The 16,357-nt window shown below is 51.3% G+C and overlaps 1 protein-coding gene across 1 annotated transcript in view; it reads left to right on the plus strand.

The window, feature by feature from the left end:
• KSR2 (kinase suppressor of ras 2) overlaps nt 1–16,357 on the plus strand; it is a 337,333-nt gene that overhangs the window by 231,583 nt on the left and 89,393 nt on the right. Inside the window, exon 6 of the mRNA XM_037511091.2 lies at nt 14,644–14,713. Within this exon, the coding sequence (XP_037366988.1) occupies nt 14,644–14,713 (70 nt within the window). The remainder of the gene's footprint in view (nt 1–14,643; nt 14,714–16,357) is intronic.

Here is a 16,357-nt window from a genome sequence, read left to right on the forward strand (position 1 = left end):
GGAGTTGTTGTCACCTTGGCTGGCATGCCGAATGTTGCGGTGAACACTCAAGCTTGAGAACCACCACTGTAGAGAATTCATGGGAATCCGGAAATCTGGGTCTGCTTTGCCAGTTCCGAGTCCAGAATCTCTAAGAATCAGATTCACATTTACCAGACCTTTGAGACTGATGTATAAAGCCAGGATGTCTGTTTATTGAGAATCTGTCGCAGGGACTGCAGTTCTCAGGGGCCAGCCGGCTCCCTTTCCCCGCGGCACCCTTCCTGAGAGTCATATTGTCTTGGGCGGCATCCTGGTCAGCGTGCCAGAGAGAAGGGGGGCTTGTGGCCTGGGATGTTTGCAGGCGCAGGCTGGGGCGGCCTGCTTGTCTTGGGCGCAGGGTGACTTGGCGTCCTGGCTCCGCCCCTTGCTAGCTGTGTGACCTGGAACAAGTTGTGCCACCTCTCCAAACTGTTGTTTCCTTCTCCGTGATTTTGAGATAATAATAACGTAATGTCTCAGGATTGGGCAGCTGAAATGAGATAACACCTTTAAAGCGTTGAATGCTAGTGCCTAGGACACAGAACGTAGAAGATGGGGTACACCACTGTATGATATTAGCCATCTCCTAGTTGGGTGGGGGGCCCTGGAGAGAGCAGAGATGTGCTGTCTCTGTGACAATGCAGCATTCTTTTTATCAGTGAAACCACGCAGACTGCTTTAAGTGTTTAGAAAAAAGAATGAGGATTTATGGGCCTCCCACGGTGGTGCAAGAGGTTGAGCACCGTGCTGTGAAACTGTCCGCAGCCTCTGCAGCACATGTTCGATCCCGGCTGACTGGCAAGGGTCCCACATGGCACAGCAGACCTCTCCTGTCTCGCCCGCTGCTCCACTCAGCAGTGTATTACATCAATCTGCCTGTTCTGTTCCCTGTTCTGTCTCTGGTGAATCCTCTCACCCTCACGCACATCTGGCCTGTACCCCAGTTCTTATGTAAATGAATAAATAAATCTTTAAAAAAAATATGAGGATCTAAGAGTAATCGGAGAAGCTCCAGGGGCTCGAATGATCCATCAGCCTGATTGTAGCTCTCTGCTCTGCTGCTCTCGTTGCCTTCCTGCCCTTTTGTTGCCTTCCTGCTCAGGCAGCTCCTTCCCGCAGGTGGCCCCTGGGTGCCCAGGTGTGCAGACAGCAGCTAAGCTCCTTTGAGGGGAAGAGAGGGCAGCTTTCTGGTCAAGTCCCAGCCAGCACATATCGTGGACTCTGCTGGGCCCATCTTGGGTCATGTGCCCGCCCCATCCTCAGCCTGGTGGTGGAGGGTTAGGAGGGTTAGGGTGGGCACCCTGTGCCAGGACTCCAGTGAGGCTCAGCCTGCCCTGCCCTCTAGAGTGGACACACAAAAGGGTCATTGCTCAGTGGGCACCAGGCTGCTTTAGAGCGGGCCCTGGGCTTATGTAGGGGTCCCGTGCCAAAGACCCTCCTCCTGGGTGGGCCGTTAAGGTCAAGCCAACACCTGCCCCTGTGACACTCCTCACCTCTCTCCGTGGTTAGCTCAGCCCCTCTTTCCCTCATCCAGTGTTTAATCCAGCCGTGCGACTGGCTCCTGGGCCCCTCCTCTCTCCATGGACTGGGATTCTCAGCTATAAAACTATTGCCATTTGGAGCTGGGTAGTTCTTTGTCCGGGGGCCTGTCCTATGCATTGTAGGATGTTTAACAGCACCCCTGGCTTCCACCTGTTAGAAGCACCAGGAGCACACACCACCACCCAGCTCGTGAAGCCCCAGAGTGTCTCCAGATGCCGCCACTTGTCCCCTGGGGGGCACCATTCCATGCTGTTGAGAACCACTGCTTTAGGTTATTGTTTCTCTGCCTCCTGTTCTGTTAGGGCTGGTTTCACTTAGGGTCGCTTCCTTCCTGTCTCAGGAATGGGGTTTCTCTCTGCCCCTCAATATTGACAGTACCTCCCTCTGCTACAGAGCCTCTCTGTTGGAGCAGGGTCCCCTGTCTCAGCATCCTCACCTTCAGGGCTGCCACATCTGGACCGGCAGACCTGTCACATCTTCATCGCAGCCCCACTAAGGGATGCTGTCTTGACCTCAGCTGGTGATCCATCCCAAGACTGTCTCCTCCATGTCTGTGCCCCACAGACAGCCTGACACCTCTCTGGACAACAGCACTTGGAGCATCAGGGAAGGAGAGAGGGAGAAAATCTATTGCCTAAGCCCAGACCCAAGGATGCCTGGTGTCTGGACTTTCATAAAGTTGGACCTGGGTCCCTGGCAGCCAGTTCGCCTGTCTGTCCCTGCTGAGCTCACTCAGGCAGTAAATTCCATGGAATGATTGTGAGGGGAACTTCTCAGCAGCCCTTTGTTCCATGGACAATTAACTTCCACTGAACATTAACTACAGGGTGGCTGTATAATTAAAAAACACACATTTCCATGAGGGGAAGAATTTCAGCTCAGGCAACTCTGGATGGCCCTGATTTAAGATCCATAGACTCAGTTCAAGGCAATAAATATGTAAGTAATTGATGATGTAGTGTGCAAGGAACTTAAGACTCATCCATCACATGGGCAGGCGAGGTCTACGGATGCGCTCTGAGAACAGGATGATAGGAAGGGATAAATGCCCAGCCAGCCCTAGACAGTCTCCCCGCCCCATAACTCAGCTGCTTTGCCGTGGAGGTGTGGCCTCTCTGCCCAGAGAGCCTCCTGCCTGGTTGTCTTCTCAGGTCAGGGAGACAGGCCGCTCCAAAAGCTGAAAACCAGACCTGGCTGCTCAAGGGGGAGAGCCTCCTTCAGTGGCACACCTACTGGGTGCCAGGCGCTTGCTCCAGTTGCCAGTGCCTGCTTTCAGGGAAACGCTGGAAGGTGGGGTTATCACTCGGGTTTTGCAGAGAAGGTTCAGAGATTAGGAGACCAGAATCACAGGGTCGCCCCTCGGGTTTGCACCTGTAAATTAATTCCATCGGATCTGGCCACTTGTAGGCACAGAAGGGGCTGGGCCCTGGGCTGCCTGGATGGTGGAACATGCAGTCCACGGGCTCATCCTTTCGCCCTCTTCTGGGTCCAGATGTCAAACTTGCAGATCCGACTTGCAGATCCCAATCTGAGGTCCGCCTGCCCCCCCACCTCGCCTCGCCCCACGCCTGTCAGGGATGCTGCTGCTTCTGTTGGTTTGTTTCAACGTGAGACCATTTACAATTGAAATTGATGGAGCGCAGGGCCGGCTGTTTTTCTCCCTTCACAGGGACATGGGTGATGATGGCAGCGCAGGACCTCTGTCTGTCAACTCTTGTTCTGTCCTCATTTAAGCCTGAGCTGGCACAGTGAGCCAGCCTCTGCAATTAGCATTTTCCTTCGGGTCAAGGAGACAGGTTCTGCATCTATGGTCTGAGATGCTCTGCGCTGCCAGCCAGGCCCCTGCTCCACCGCATTTCCCAGCGGTCTCCCCTGTGCTCGGCTCCTCTCCCAGGATGGGTGCCCAAGACCCCTCCCCAGCTGTTGGCCAGCTCTCCGCCAGTTTTGAGTATCTGGGTACTCAAAAGTGGGACTTCACAATCAGGAAGTCTAGGTTCAAATCCCAAAAGAACTTTTTTCCTTAGGAGAACTTTGAGCCTCAGTTTCTCCATTTGCAAAATGGGCTGATTAGTACCTGCTTCACCAGGTGGATTGTTCATTCAATCAGTATCTGTGGTGATGCCACAATGTGCCCCTCACTGTGATAGTTGCTGAGGATACTGGGAGGGATGAAATAGATGTGGCTTGTGTGGCCAGTGGGCTGATGCCAGTGAAGCATTTGGCTAGTGGCCCCAGACTTGTCTGCACGTGAGTATCTCCTGGAGACCTCATAGCATGTTCAAGGCCAGTCTGTACCCCCAACACAGTTAAATCAGTGGCCAGCTAACTTTTTACTAAAGAGCCAGATAGTAAATATTTTAGGCTTCACAGGCCATGTGGCGTCTGGCACAGCCACTCAGCTCTGCCCTCAGTGCAGCAGCAGCCACAGCCAGTGGGCGTGCTGTGTACCAATAAAACTTTATTTACAAAAACAGGCTGCATGCCAGATATGGTCCATGGATCGATGGTTTGCTTACCCCTTAAGTTAGATCACAGTGCAGGAGAAGGACACAGGCCTCAGACAATTCCAGTGTCCTCACATCCTGGGAACCACTGACCTGGGCAGAACCCGGTGCAGCCTGGCTGTTACCATGGTTACAATGCTGCAACTCAGAGAAGCTAAGTAACGTGTCCTGTTAGGGGAGAACTGGTCTTTCTAACTGCAGATCCTGTTCTGCTTCTCAGTTTTAAGCATTCAGAGTTCTGTTTCTTTATCTGTAAAATGGGATTGACGCTAGACCTCCCGGACTGGGTGGCTGAGAGGACTGGCTATGAAAATCCCATACATTGCAGCTCTGCCCTTGAGGGACTGTGCAGTGGCCCCATCACAGGCCAAGAGGCAGGAGGAACTGAGATGCTACAGGGGTCCCCCTTTGGCAGTTGGGGAAACTGTGGGGCCTAGGCAGGCCAGTGGGGAGGGGCTTGGGGGAGGAGGGATGGGCTCCCCCTTGAGTTCTGCCTAGGCATGTGCTCCAGCTGAGGTCAGGGCTGGAGGTGGTCTGGGCTTCCTGGGGCCCCTGACTGACCAAGGCCTCGCTAGCGGGGAAGCAGTAGGTGAGTTGGGCTCCTGGCTTATCTTTGCAGGAGTTAGCAAGGAAACCCTTCACCTCAAGCTCCTAGCCAGACTCCACATGAGACAGTGAACACAGAACGACGAAGATTTGCTGTCCTGACTCGCTGGGAGCTCACTGTCAAGGGTGTATGCTCCGCAGTGAGCCGACTGGCCTGATGCTACCTGCATAGGAGGGGTGCACAGCAGGGACATCACCCCGTGTGTTCAGGGATGGCTTCCTGGACAGGCTATGTCTGGGCTGGATCTTGGAGGAAAGCTGCCTTGAATCAGGCTAAGAAAAGTAGGGAGGGGTGCAGAAGAACGTTCCAGATAGAACACCTTTGAAGGTGGGAAGTGCCAAACAGCTGATCCATAGTGTGAATGTGACATGGGAGGGCAGGGCAGGGCCAGAGACAGCGATGGGGTCATGGGCCCCATGGGGCCATTAAGCCCATTGACTGGCCCTGGGGAGGGTCCTGCTGCTTTTCAGAGGCGTGGAGTGTTTCTCCTTGCTTCGCCTGGGCCAGCGTGTTTGTCCTCTCCAGCTGACCTTTCTCGGTCGCTTTAGTGTGTGATGGGCCCTGAGCCAGTGACAGGCAAACACCAGGCCTTGAGAACATACTTGAGGGCCCCACCTTGCGCCCCAACCCCAGGGGCACCTATTTCCTGATTAATACTCATTTCCCAGGCGCTCTGCTAACAAACCAGAGTGGATCGTCCTCCTAGTGAAAGCCTTCTGGATTTCTAGATGTTAAGATTTTATTTCCTTTTTTGTATTTTAATATTATAATCTGATTACATAAATCGATTTTGACATTTCAAGATGATGCCCCTGTTCCTTCCAGACCAGAGCAGTAAAATGATATCGGGGGAAATTCAAGAGGTTGGGGGTAGGTATACAGTGTGGAAAGGGAAGGGTGGGTCTCCCAATGCGTCTTGTCTGTAGAGTTGATAATGAGTGCCAGACCCCCTGTGATCTGTGGGGTGGTGTCCCATGGAGCTGGAGGCCCATTGTTGCGCTTTCTTGTCACGCCCCCTCACTCCCCAGACCCCTGCTCCCCCTGTGCACCCGCTGGACCTGCTGTTGACACCTCGGATTCCCTCGGATTCCCTATCTATCATCCCCACAAGGAAGATTATTACTCCTTGGCCCCCGGGTCTCCCATTGTTTGGTTACAAGGTTAAAAATCCCTGGTACACTTCAATAAATTCATCAGTGAGCATATTATAAAATGTAATTAAATGCCTCAGTATCTTCTCTTTCTTTACTGGCGGTGAAACTTAATTGAGGCCATCTGAGGGGCTGAGGCCATCTGAGGGGCTGAGCGGTGACTCCGGGGCTCACACTTCTCATGGGAAGTGGGTGCGATGGATCCCCATCCACACATTTGATTTGTGGGGCTGTCGGGGTTCCCGGCTTAGCATTTGCCTGCCAGGATTCACAGGTGAGGTGGTGATGGTCTTCTTAAAAAGGAAGAACAGTTTGGGAGGGGAGCATTAGAATAAATGCACCCCTGTGTCCCTCCTGAAGGTGCTTCCATTTTGGTGTCACCATTTGCAAAGTGTCTTCACCAGACAAGGAAGGGCACCCTGACCATGACTCCCTGTGATCTCCCCTCACATCCTCTGCTCGTCCCGCCTCTCGCCCACATTGCAGCCTCCTTCTGCTGAGCTGCCACGTGCCCAGTGTCCGCCCTGCTCACCCGTCTTACTGAGCGTGGCTGCTACCTGCACAGGCGCTTTCTCCATTCTCTTGGCCACAGCCAGTGCCCTCTCCCGCCAGCTGTAACTTATTCATCCTCAAGGTCTTCTCTCTGCTTTGATAAAATGACAACTGGATCATCGGATTAATTAGCCCAAACAGAAGCAGTGAGAGCAGAAAGTGAATGACTTTTCCTTTCCTGCTGCCTTCATGATCAGACATGGATCAGCAGTGGCATGGAGACCCTGCTTCTCACGGATGATTCCACCAGCAGACAGTGAGGGCTGGGAAGAACACTGACTTGGGACGAAACCATATGTGTGAGAATCTTGACCCCCCCCCCATAAAATAAATAATGCACAAGTAAGCTGAGACCTAGACACACAAGCTGAGACCTAGCACAAGAAGCTCAGCCTAAGAAAAATGGAATCAGAAAGCAATAAATATAATTTCAACTCAAAGATCTATAACAACAGCTCTCTTGGCTGGACAGAACACAGGGGAACAACCCAGGCCTTCTGGTGGGGGCGGGGGAGTGTCAGAAAAGCAAAATGAAACCAACATACCACTTAGGGGGCTAGGATTGAGTGAGCAGGGGGACCCTGAGTGGTCCTGTGCAGTATTGGTTGGAGAAAGCATTGTGTGGTCAGGGTTGCCCCCATGGGTGGCAGAAGTGGGTCTTCATCCCAGGCCTTAGGGCTGTAAGGAAAAAATGATGTATGCTTTAATCATCTTGCCATTTTGTTTGTCAATTATAGCACAATATAACTGGGAAATAGAAGAAAAGAAGTCTCTGCTATTCAGCCAAAGAAATGAAGCCAGGTCATAATTACTGTTATTTTTTGGCTTTGTGGGCTATATTATATTGTCTCTGTCCCAACTACCAAACTGGTGCCGCAGTATGGAAGCTGTCACTGACGCTATGTCAGCCGCTGGGTGTAGCTCTATGCCAGTCAAACTTTCTTGGTAATGTAGATGGTGAGCTGACTCTGGTCCGAAGATCATAGTTCCCCGGTCTCTGCACTAAAGCACAGCCATGGAGAGCTTGGTCAAGGTCTGACTGGTGTGTTAATTCTGGATGGTGACAATGACACAAACAGTAATAACTACAATACATCAGGCACTCAGCTGAGCCCTCTTCCAATTATGTTACTCCAGCTAATCCTCCAGCCAACCTGTGAGGGAGTGATTATGATCCCCCTTTTTATTGGCAACAAAACTGAGACGCAGAGAGGTGAAGGCTCCCCAGGTCTTGAAGCTAATACATTCTGGAGCTGACGTTGGAGAGGACTGTTAATTTCACAGTCACACACTTCCTCTGCCACACTCCACCAGGCAAGGTGATGACCTCGAGGGCGTTCCCATTCAGAAATGATGCATGTTGCTCTGACTCCAAAGGAGTTCCATGCTCAGCACCTGGTATCCAGTTGGTATCCAGTTGAAACCCTATGAACATGTGGGAGGGTTTGACCCTGGTAACTCCATCCCTGCAGTGTGCCCATTTTTGGTCAGGTAGCTTCAACATCACCCTTGACTTTGACGTGATGCTTTTGTGGGAATCTCTAAGCATTTCCTCTGATCTCTTCCATCAAGAGTGAGAGCACAATCCTTTTCATCCCAGCATCTTCCACCACTGTCCACCCAGGCTGCCTTATTTCTCCCCCCATGATGTGGCACCCAGGCCCACCCTCATTTACTCACTCCCTACGGAGTAGATGCCTCCGTAGCTGTCATAATCCCCAGATTGGGAAGTGGGCGTTTTCTCAGGAGAGTGTTAGGTCCATATACACAAAGAAACTCAATTTGGCCTTGAAGCATCATGGAACTATATAACCTTTAGAGACAGCACATAATTAAAATACCTTCAGATCTGATCTATTTGAATTGGATATTAAAGCAAATAGAGTTAGTCTTGCTATGTGAATAAATTCATGAGCAGCGTTAGTCAAGGATTGCACCAGGGATAAATCGGTAGGATTTTAGCTGGTGACTGACCCGTGGCTCCAAAAGAAAGGCTTAATGGTCTAAGTTTTATTAGTTTCAGGTATCTCAAGGCCCAAAGAATTTGCCAGTTGATTTGAATGCAGCACACTGTTAAATTCTCGTTTAGTCTATCATGTCTCTGAGCTGGAAGCTTAAGGGCAGCTTGGAACTTCATTTCATCTGTGGTATTTCTGATGATGAGCTGGGAATGGGGGGGTGGGAGGTTGGCTGTGCTAGCTCAAACCCCACCTCTGCCACCTAAGAAGGACTTATAGAGATAAATGAAATAATGCAGCTAAAGCACTTAATCTGCATCCTGCTGTGCAATAGATGCTCAATAAATGCTCGCTGCTATTATTAGTTGTATTAAACGCTCCGAGGTCTTTATCTCCATGGAAACATTTACGGACAGGGCAGCTCCTCTTCTATGCAAAACAGTTTAGAGACTCCGGGACTGCAAAAGATAGTTTTCTGTCATCCTTTCCAACTCTAGGACTATTTGATTTAAACAATACTTTTTACAATTGTCTCAGAGGGAGACATAGCATAGGCAAGCAGTGTGATGTATGGGTGAATAGCAAAGCTTTAGTGTGACAGGAAACTGTGTTTAATTCCAAAGTCACTGAGTACGAGCTGTGTAACTATAAATTAAGTCAGTAAAATCATCCTCAGTTTGCTTATCTGTGAACTGGAGATATAACCTTATAGGATTGTTTGGGTCAGATGAACACACTCCCAAGTGGTGCATCCCACTTGGGAGAAGTATGATAAACAAGACTGGCATTTCTCTGTGCCAAGTATGAACTGAGCATCCTACCTATTTTCCCACTTCATCTGAAAGCGGCCTGTCAAGGAGCTCAGAGAGGGTGTCTCTTATCCAAGGTCACACAGCAGGTCATACCCCAGCTCTGCTTCAGTTGGCCATCTTCCAAATAGAGATAATGTTTACCTCCTCCCCTACCAGACATGGATAGTTGGGGGCATAAATCAGTTCAGGTTTGTTTCAAATATCTTGAAAAGTATCTGTAAGGTTCCCCCTGACCAAGGACGTTTCTAGTAGTGAAGCAGCAGTTTTGGACAGGACTAAATTCTGGGTCCATCCGGCCACCCACCCACCCACCCACTGAACGCACATTTATTGTTTGTACAGATCCTGAGTCAGACACGGGATGCAATGACCCATGATATCCAGGACCACCCCTGCAGACTCTCAGCTTACTCGTAGGATTGTTTGTCCCTGTAGCAGACAGTTGCAAAGAATGACGTTTTAAATACTCACTTCCTAGCGGAATTTGCAGTGCAACACGTTGGTAGGTTTGGGATGAAACATTCCACCACACCCTCCTTGCAGTCTATCCCCTTGGGGTTTTGAAAATAACATGGACTGGGGAGCCAATCTGCAGCCCCTTTGCTTTTATCCCAGGGACCTTGAGGAGTAATGAGTGTGTGGGTTTTTAGTTGGCTGCAGGTGAGCGATGATAGCTCATGTGGTAAAGGCCTGGTACGGGAGATGAATGGCCTTGTTTGGTGTCAGGGCTGATGCTTTGGACCCTGGTCTGGGAGGGTAGTGAGGGTGGCCAGGAGGGTGGAGATGGGACCCTCCTGTTTTTGTCGCAGCCTAACGAGCTATTCTCCCCTTGGCCGCCAGAGGGAGCTCTTAAACACGTGCGGTCCGGGCACAGCATCCTGCCTCTGTGCTGATGTGCTCAGGTCGGGGTTGCCTTTAAGCAAACCTCGAAGTCTGTGCTGTTTCACTTCCCTTGTGGGTTGTATCACTGTATGGAATTATCTTGAACTTTTACTCATTGTCTTTTGGACTCCCTTTCTAGAGTACGCTCAGAAAACTTGACTATCCTGTTCACCCAATGGCCAGTTCCTAAAACTGAACCTGGCACAAGACAGGTGCTGCAGCACTTTCTTTTGGCTGCTGTAGCAAATGACCAAAATCCAGTGGCTTAAATCCATACAGATTTATCATCTTGCATCCTGGAAGCCAGGACTGTGGGATCAAGGTGTTGGAAGAGTCGGTCCTTCCAGAGGCTATAGGGGGAGCCTGTTCTCCTGCCCTCCCCAACTTGTGGGGGCCTTCCAGGCTGTTGGCCCCATTCCATCCTCAAGGCCAGCATATCTCCTTCTCTAAGGGACCCTCCTGCCTCCCTCTTTCACTAATTAGGACTCCTGTGATGATATCTCCCACCTCAAGATCCTCAGCAATCTCACCTGCAGAATCCCTCCTGTTAAAACACACCTACAGGTTCCAGGGTTTAGGATGTGGACATTTTGGAGGCGACAGAGAACATTATTCTTACTGAGTAACTGCAGGAGTGCAGGGATGGGGGGGAGCATTATTCTTACTGAGTAACTGCTGGAGTGACAGACATGCTGTCATATCTCCCAGGCCTCGGGAACTTCTCTTTTGCTTTCCCCAGGCAGAGGGAGTTGGCATTGACGACACAGGATGGCGTAGGGCAGTCTGGACTGGAAGCATCCAGTTCACCCCACCTGGGGCTCAAATCCCAACTCACTCACTTATTAGCTGCAGACTTATTGCTTCTTAGTGTCCCCATCACATGGGGATAAACTCGCTCTTGTTGATTGACACACAGTGGTGTGACCTGAATTAAAAAGCCCGGGCCTGGTTTGTACCTGCCGCGTGACCTTAGGCAAACGGCAGAGCTTCTTGGTTTCCTGGTTGGTGAAGTGGGGGCTCATGTCAGCAGCTGATATATTACTGGCCCCCGTGTGGGTTAGATGAGGGGGGACATGTGAAAGGAAATAATACATTTATTTGGCAATCGGGCTTGGCACATGATAACACTCAACAAAAAGCAGATTTTTTTTTCTTATTTTTTTTCTCATTTATTTTCCTCCTATGCTTTTCCTCCTCTTCCTCTGCTTTACCTTCATCCCTTTCACCTGGTGTCACTGCACACGCCCTGTCCCCACGCCTCGCTCCTGTTAGCCTGAGCTCAGACTCACCCGTTCAGAGTTTTCCACGTTCAAGCCCCACGTAGTGCAATTGCTTTACTAATGTCCCTTCCTTCTCTGCAGGTTTCTGTCTCCCTGGCTGACAAGATAGTTTCCAAGGCCAGGGCTCTAGATCTGCCCCCTCTGTATAGAGAGGCAGCTCCTAGCGGGCACAGACGGTGAGGCTCTACAGCCTTCTTTCCTCCAACACCGTCCCTCTCCGCGCCCTGGGAATGAAAGTCTCTGAGAAGAAATGTCTGTGATTCTGCCCCTAAGGCCGAGGGCACCGGGATGGGATGCGCTCACTTCTGCCTCCGTGTCTGCATGACTTGTTATCAGAAAATTAGGGTAAAATAGGAGCTTTTGTTCTGCTATGGCGACATCTTAATAGGCGCTTTGATTGTTAAACAGAAGTTTCTGTATCAGTTTAATTGCAGTAAATGTTGTTTGCCGCCTCTGTTATGATAAGGCCTACATATTCATAGATTTTCCCCCCTTCTCTTTAAACACTTTGCCTTTGCTTTACATCTCGCATTGGCAAATTTAATGAAATCCAAACAAAGACATTAAAGAGAGGATCTCAAAGTTCAAACCTTCACACCCACGTTTCAAACCGTGTGGAAGTTATTATTGCTGAGGCCTAATGATGTTGCAGGCGCTAAATGTGATTGACAGAACTCACCTCTTCAGCCAGAGATGGGGAAATGAAACCAAACGACGAAACTTAATTACATCGACTTTTTTTGAGAGGTGCTGTAATTGAGAATAACAGAATAACTAGGAGGTGAATCTAACAGAGAGATGTGCTTATAATAAAAGAGGATTTGTTCTCTGCTGATTTGAGCTTCAGAAGGACTGTATTTTGGGGCAGGAGGAGGGTTGGGGGGAAGGAGTGTCGCTAGAGAATTGAGAATCATCTGCATCAGGGATTCTCGCCACCGGCACTGTTGGTGTTGTAAGCTGGTGGATTCGTAGCTGCAGGGCCTGTCCTGTGCATTGAGGGTGCTGAGCAGTAGCCCCGGTCTCGAGCATTAGATGCCAGTAGTACCCTCTCCCGTGACCCCAGCATGACATCCAAAAATATCCCCAGATGTTGCCAGATGTTCCCTGGGGGACAGAAGTGCCCCTGGTTGAGAACCCTTGTGTGGGGACTTTTGGAGGACTTGCGAACAGCTGCAGAGTTACTGCTAGTATGTGGCTGTGTGACCTTCAGCGAGTCACCCCACCTCTCTGAGCTCCTGTCTTCCTGTGTCGGGTGGGGATAATGAGACCACTGACAGCACAGAGGCTTAGTCTCTGGTATAAACTGCAGCCTAATGATTAACACACAGTGAATGACTGATAAACTCAGGGTTTGTATTATAGTAACCTTGGATTTGGCAGGCACGTACAGAGTACTTATTTTCCCCCAAGCTCTGTGCCTGTGATGCAACCAGTCCTTACAGGAGTGGCAAGTACTTGCACATCTGTTGGTACAACTTGTTCACCTGTGCAGACACTGCTAATCAGTTCCAGGCTCTGGCCTGCTGAGCTTCAGAATCCTTCTCAGCGCCCCTTTCTAGTGCGCCACGGCACTGCGGCAGGAGATGAGAGCCACTGGCCACTCAGTCCTGTGGATTCCCCGCAGGGAGGCGCTGTGCCCCAGCACCCCTTGCTCTCCCACACCACTTCCCACCCCCAGCACCCCTGCAATGGAGAGAGCCCTTCAGGGAGCTCGCAACAGCGTCCTTCCTCCCAGAGCTGACCAGTTCCTGAAGAAGATAGGAGTGGAAGAGTTCCCTCCCTTTTTAGAAATTGTTTCCTTCTTGGCTTTGCTTTTTTGTTTCCTCAGAAATCAAGACGAGTCATAAAACAGCTTGGACTTGATGACATCTAGTTTTTAGTTAAACTGGAGGAAATTCTGCTGGCTGGGTTTCCGACTGATCTATCATTCTGTCTCCTCTTGGGTTTTCTCTGCCCTTTGGGGCTTGGAGAATCATTAGCTCTCCCAGAAGGGCCCCTGCTTTACCGGGGCAGCACTGGGGTCTCCGAGCAGCTTTCCGATGGCTGCAGACAGTCATCAGCCAGGAAAGAGGACTGAGGGGGTTGAGGGTTAAACGTTCCCTGAGCAGTTCAGACGTGCCCGGCCCTCCCAGGCGAGCCCCACGCCATAACAATTGCTGTGAAAAACGAGGCGTGTCTTTGCAGCTCCAAAAACAGGGAGCCGGCTCCATCCATCTGGCCTGAGAAATGAGAGCCGGTGTCGGGATCAGCGCTTGCTGCTTTCCTCCCGCACTGGTGGGAAGTCTCAGGCTGCACTAGTTCATTTCCGCTGTCACGTCACACCTCTCGGGGCCGGTGGGGTCTGTGAGGAGGGCGACACGGGCAGCAGGCAGTGGGCGGAGGGTCGGGGTTGGAGCTCAAGGTCTGTAGAAGTCCTGGGACTCAGTCACAGGTGCAGGAATTTAACCTGTCGTGAGAGGCCGCATGGGCTCACGCACCTAGTCTGAAGCCTGTGTGACGTATTGTCTCTTCCTCATTCTCCCTAATCCACCCACCATCTAGCCATCCGACCCTCCATCTGTCCATCCATCCACTTCCCTGTCCTCTACCGACTCATCCGTCCACCCCATCCAAAGATTCATTCACCCATCCTTCCACCCGCCCAGCGACCCATCCCGCCATCCGCCAGTTCCTCGACTCCTCCATGCACCCGCTCGCTTGTGCTAGCCTGAGTTTAGATGGCACCTGCCATAGTTACCTAAATTTCTGAAAAGTGATAATTGGTTTTCCACATAGAGTTTGCTTTTAAAATAAATGTATTTAAAGAAAATCAACTTAAAAGTAGTAAGTAAATAATGCTATGTTGTACATGTGACGAAAACGAGGACAGAGCTACTTGCAGGGCTGGCATCTGGACAGCAGGCAGGACACATGCCCTCGAGGCCCTCAAGCCTGGATTCACAGCTGCTGGGCAGCGTAGACTGCTTTCTCTGCCAGCCTCAGTTTGCTATTCTGTCAGGTGGGGAAGCCCACCACCCCTTTTTGGGGGCTGTAACAAACCAAGGTGTGTGAGTCACTTTGCCCATGCCTGGCACACACTGAGCACCCTGTAAATGGAAGAGATACTCGACTTTATCCTTTCCACAGCTGGCTTCTTTCAGGGCACTCTCTGGATGCCCCACCCAGGGGACCTTGCCTGGGCTGAGGTAGCACACCCTAGCGCAGCATCTGCCTGGTGTGGCTTTGGCAGTGATGGCAGTTGGCTTCCTACCTGGGTTCCTCTTTCTTCGAGGGCCCTACCCCAGCCTCCAGCCCTCTGGGTAACCCCCTCTCCTCCTCTCTCCTCTCCCTGCAGACACTCTGTCAGTGCCGCGCTGGTCCCCGCAGATCCCTCGCAGAGACCTCGGCAACTCCATCAAGCACAGGTAGGGTGGATTCTGTGGGGCCCGGGATTCTGACCTCTGGGGCGGGCGAAGTCTGGGCAGAGTGTTTCGTCTGACTCCTATATCTCCGCCCTCTGCTGCCAGGCGGAACCTGGGTGCAGCAGCCAGGAGGCTGAGATGCCTGCTCCCTATTAACCTGGTCCTTATAAAATTAGCACATCATGGTTAGAAGTCAGGGATTTGAAGTTGTACTGACCTGTGTTCCAGTCCCAGCTAGTAAAGCTCTGCCACCTTGAGGAAGTGCCTGAACTGAGGCTCAGCTTTCTCATCAGGTAATTCTGCCTCCCCATAGGACGGAATGAAGATTTAATGAGGTCTTATGGATAAACTTTCAGGCAAAGGGCCTGGCACAGAGTAACCACTCAGCCGTTCTGAGGACAAACACTGAACATCCAAATTTTGGACTCAGGCTGAGCTCAGAGATGCTCCAGCCCTGTTGGGTATGCAGGACGCGCTCTTCCAGGGGGTACAAGAGGAGAGGTGTATCTACTAGTCATCCCTAAAAGTTGTTCCTTGACTTTCCCCATTTTCTCTCATAATCCTCATAAGCTCCTCACAAGCTCAGTGGGGCAAGTAGAGCAAGTGTGGTCACAACCGTTGGGCAGAAAGGGAAACTGAGGTCCTGAGCTAGCTCTCCACGCCAGTTATCCTCAGCACTTCGCCATCTTTTGACATGGCTGAGGGTTTCTTCCCACGGAGGCCTCTGTGAACATGCTGAGGGACTTGTGCATTCAGTCATGCATTCTTTCTCCACTCCTAGCTGTAGAGGATTCTATGTCACGGTTGCAGCACAGAGCAGACACAGGGCCCTCGGGGAGCTCATGTCTAGTGGAGGGTTAGGTTAGCAGACAGGACAGAGGGAGGGCCCAGGGCTAGGAGGGGTGCACACATCACACGGCTGCAGCACAGCGGGGTGAGCACCCCTCAGCGCCTCAGCAGTTTGCGAAAGAAATAAGTTGACAAGGTGGTTGTTAGACTCAAATGAGAAAGCATTCGAGGAAGCAGTGAGGAGTGTGTAATGGACATGTCAGTGGCCAGGTGGCAGGATGCAAAGAGAAAGGCGTCAAAAAGAAGGGCCTTCTGTTTGCTTCCCCCAACCCCCAGGGCCCCTTGGCTCAGCTCCTCGCTTGGATTGGGCCTGTCTTTAAGTGTCACTTCTCACTGGCCACACCCCTGGCTCAGCTCCACCTCTGGATTGGTCCTGTGCTTGACGCAGCCCCGCCCCATGACTCAGCTCCACCCCCTGGCTCACCTCTGCCACTGGATTGGCCACATCCATGGCTCAACTGCCCCCTGCCCCCAACTAAGATTCACCTTTGGATTTGTCCAGCTCCTGCTGGGCTTCTCCCCTGAGTTCGCTCCAACCCTGGTTCAGACTCACCCTTTGACTCAGCCCTGCCCCCAGGCTTTCCCCTGTCCCTCTAATGTTAGACCTGGTGCAATTTCAGATTCAAGTAGTAACGGCCACAGGCGGGAAGGTCCTGATGATCTTGGGCATCTTGGACCATCTTGTTCCATCCTAGAGGAACTGGGATTTGGGTAGCCCTATGACTCTCAGGGCGTGCCCTCTTCCTCCCTGGGCTCCATGTAAGGAGGGAGAGGCCTGGACGATCGTGGCCTTGTGAA

Source organism: Talpa occidentalis, unplaced genomic scaffold (assembly GCF_014898055.3).
Source record: "Talpa occidentalis isolate TD23 unplaced genomic scaffold, MPIMG_talOcc4v2.1 talOcc4.14, whole genome shotgun sequence".
Taxonomy (NCBI): Eukaryota; Metazoa; Chordata; class Mammalia; order Eulipotyphla; family Talpidae; genus Talpa; species Talpa occidentalis.